We start from the raw sequence: 3,383 nt of genomic DNA on the forward strand, positions 1-3,383 counted from the left end.
AAAATGAGGATGTCCTTTTCAGCCTCTGTTGGAGTTTCAGCCTGGGGAGGAATGAAAGTCCAGACTGAAACAGGGAATATCATGGTAGAAAGAACGTATGCTTTGCTTAGACAGACATTGATTTAATTTTTTATGGGGTTTTCATTTTCTTTTTGGAATCAGTTTTGGAGGGATTGGGTAACACAGGGGAACTGCTGTCCTTGACTTTCTGCCATGTCACAGCTACAAAATGTTCTGACCTGCAGACCTGTACAAACCATTTGCTGCCTTCTCTGCTGTCCTTAAGCCCCTGCTGGACGGAGCTGGATGGGAATTTCAGGGAGCTGGGCCTTCTGAGTGTGTTCTACTCCTCAAGCACCTTCTTCCAACCCCCAAACAAGACCTGCAAGCATAAGGTTTTGGTCTTTCCAGAAGGGACAAGATTGCAAAGTTTAGACATGGAAGATTTACCAAGGATATATTAAAATTATCTCAAAACCAATTTTATCTTCTTCACACACAGTTTGGCAAAGGAGACGGGACTGGGACAAAATTAGGTTTTATGACGGATGGGGAATGTCCATAGAGGAATCTGCCCTGTGAACCAGAGAAAGGAGATGGGACTCAACAGGGAGGTGCTAGATGTACTTATGTCACAGGTAAATAGGTTTGGGTGGGAAGGGACCCTTAAAGACTATCCAGTGCCATCCCTGCCATGGACAGGGACACCTTCCAATAGCCTAGGTCTCTCCAAGCCCCATCCAGCCTGGCCTTGGACACTTCCAGGGATCCAGGGGCAGCCACAGCTTCTCTTGGCATCCTCTGCTGGGGCCTCACAGGCAAGAATTTCTCCCCAGTATCCCTCTATCAGTGGGAAGCCATTGCCCCTTGTCCTGTCCCTCCATCTCTTGTCCCAAGTCCCTCTCCAGCTCTCCTGGAGCTCCTTTAGGCACTGGAAGGGGCTCTAAGGTCTCCCCAGAGATCTTCTGCTTCCCTCGCCTCGATGTTTTTGTGCATCATGTTACAGAAACTTCCAGAATCAGCTCTGACTTTATTCTCCTTTTACTTTCAGAATAAAATCCTGACTATGACAAGGGGAACATTCAGCCCTTAAACTTCCTCAGCTGGTGACTCTGACTTGGTGCATCCACAGCACATTTCACTGAGTTTGCCAGATACTCAGCCCATCCTTATCTGTAAAGGACAGGATTTGACAGTTTAAGAGAGGGCAGAGAAGGTAAAAACAGAGCCTGTTATCCACAACCAGTAACAGAAATAGAAATAATAGAAACACTGTCTGAAATAGAAATAAAATAGCTCAGAGGGAAGTGTAATAGCAGTTCCTATTTCTGCCTGGTGCTTTTGAAGTCACTGCCTCAGCATCAGGCTCCCCAACACTTGCCCAAGAGCATCTCTGAAGTGTTTGAGATGTTTATTTGTGTCATGCAGTGCATCATCTCTGCTCTCTCCACTTTCAAAAACAACTCAAATGTGAAACAATTAACACTGTCACTTCCCAAGTGCATAAAAAACAAGCGGCACTTCTCTGTCTCTGCCTCTGCCATCCCCAGACTTTACCGAGCTGAGTGAAACTAAAGACCCTGTCTTCTGTTTCCCTTCTCCAGGACTTTTTTCCATTGTATTTTTTTTTATTATTATTACTTTTAGTTGGGAAAGTTATTTGGAACCGTGACTCAAGCAAACAGTGCCCTACATTTGATTATGGGATTCTGAAACGAAACAAAAGTATTTCTTGCTGGCATCATGATGCTTATCCAGGGTGACTCACCACACTGGGAAAAAAATCAAACCTAATTGGATTGAACTTTGAAGTAACAAAAAGTCTGCACACAACAAGGATCTTCCTGTCATTCTGTAATGGAAACCACACATTGATCGGCACAAAAACATTTCGGGGGAGTGGGTGGCTCGAGGAACTGATCTGGTTGTTATTTCATTGAAGAGTTAGACAACAGCAAGTGCAGAGAAAATCCAGCTTGAGGGATCTATAAACAAGCGACACCAGCCCTTAGCACTAAAATATCAAGCTGCCCCTTGAAAATTATATTTCCTGCTAACTAAAATCCTATATAAATCTTACTTTGAGGACATCCAGGCCACTGGTTGGATGGGCAGGAACCCGTCTGCTCTGCTCTGCGTCTGATGTTCCCTTTTGTTTGGTGTCTGTGCTGCAGCTGTACCACCTCAGATGGAAGTGATTGCCAAGCCCCACACTTTTAAACATGAACTAGTTTTAAATCAAGAAACTGCAGCAGGAGAAATCTTTTAATAGCAAATATCAGGAGAGATCTTTTGTCTTTAGAGGGAAATGCTGTCAACAACTAAAGCTCTTACATTTTTGCCTTTCATTCCCTAATGTTCGTATCTGCCAGATTATATTAATGTTTCCTAGACACAATTTACTCCAGTCAAAATGCTCACTCTTATGGAAAAACCGTGTTGGATTTTAAAGAATTTCAAGTTTTACCTCAGGCCGACCTTTTACATTAATAGTTCACTTTCACTGAGCATAATTATTATCACAGATTTCAAAATTTTAGGTTGGAAATTATTTAGGTAAGTTCTTTCAAAGGATGAGATTTCAGAGCTCACCCCCCCGGTGCTCAGAGTGCTGTTCCCGTGCTCGAAGACCCCGCAGGTGTCCGTGGCCAGAAGCCAATAATCCGTCCCAAAGGCGATGAGGAAGAGCAACACCCCGGTGCCTCCGAGGATCCCGGCTGCCAGGGCAGCTGCTCCGGCCTTCATGGGGCAGCAGGGGGGAAACCAACACAACTGGAAATCAGAAAAGGAGGAAAACCCCCGAGTTTCCCTGGTCTCTGGAAGAGCAGGGCCAGAGAAATGCTATTTTTGGATGTGGATAATGATCTCCCGGCTGGTGTGAGTTTCAGTGGGTGGTGGAGCAGGACTAATAAAAGCGGATGACCTGGCATAAGCACGCAGCTGTGGCATTAAGGATCATGACAAACAGCTATTGAGGCAGGGCAGGGAGCCATCCAAGGGGACACATGGCTGCTGCTGCCGGAGGAGTGGAGCCGGGAGCCCTCAGGACATGCCTCTGGGTCACGAGTGCAGAATTCCTGGGACACCAGGGAGTTATTCCCATCCCGCCCTGCACACACAAGCAGAGGTGGACTCAAAGGTCTTCCCCACACTGTGGAGCCTGTGGTGTCCTCAGCCACAGTGGTGAGACCTCTCACTGTGTCCCCACAAATGGCACTTCTGGAATTTGTGTCTCCTTCTTCCTCGGAGCAAAACTCTGATGTGGCTTTTACAGAAAGTAACATCAGGAATGCAAGAAAAACATTAAAACACTGGGAGATCTCAAATATCCCAGTCCTCTTGGAAGGGTTGCAATTAACACCTTTGCACCAGGGAGGTCCACG

General features: G+C 46.0%; 1 protein-coding gene across 1 annotated transcript in view; it reads right to left on the bottom strand.

Annotated features, from left to right (window-relative positions):
* The window catches only part of LOC134563928 (transmembrane protein 182-like), a 14,864-nt gene extending 12,119 nt beyond the window's left edge, over positions 1 to 2,745 (bottom strand). The window contains exons 1-2 of the mRNA XM_063422361.1: positions 2,593 to 2,745; positions 2 to 41 (exon numbers count right to left, since the gene is read on the bottom strand). Coding sequence (XP_063278431.1) covers positions 2 to 41; positions 2,593 to 2,745 — 193 coding nt within the window. The remainder of the gene's footprint in view (position 1; positions 42 to 2,592) is intronic.
* Between the last annotated feature and the right edge of the window lie 638 nt (positions 2,746 to 3,383).

The sequence above is a fragment of the Prinia subflava genome, chromosome Z, assembly GCF_021018805.1.
Source record: "Prinia subflava isolate CZ2003 ecotype Zambia chromosome Z, Cam_Psub_1.2, whole genome shotgun sequence".
Classification (NCBI taxonomy): Eukaryota; Metazoa; Chordata; class Aves; order Passeriformes; family Cisticolidae; genus Prinia; species Prinia subflava.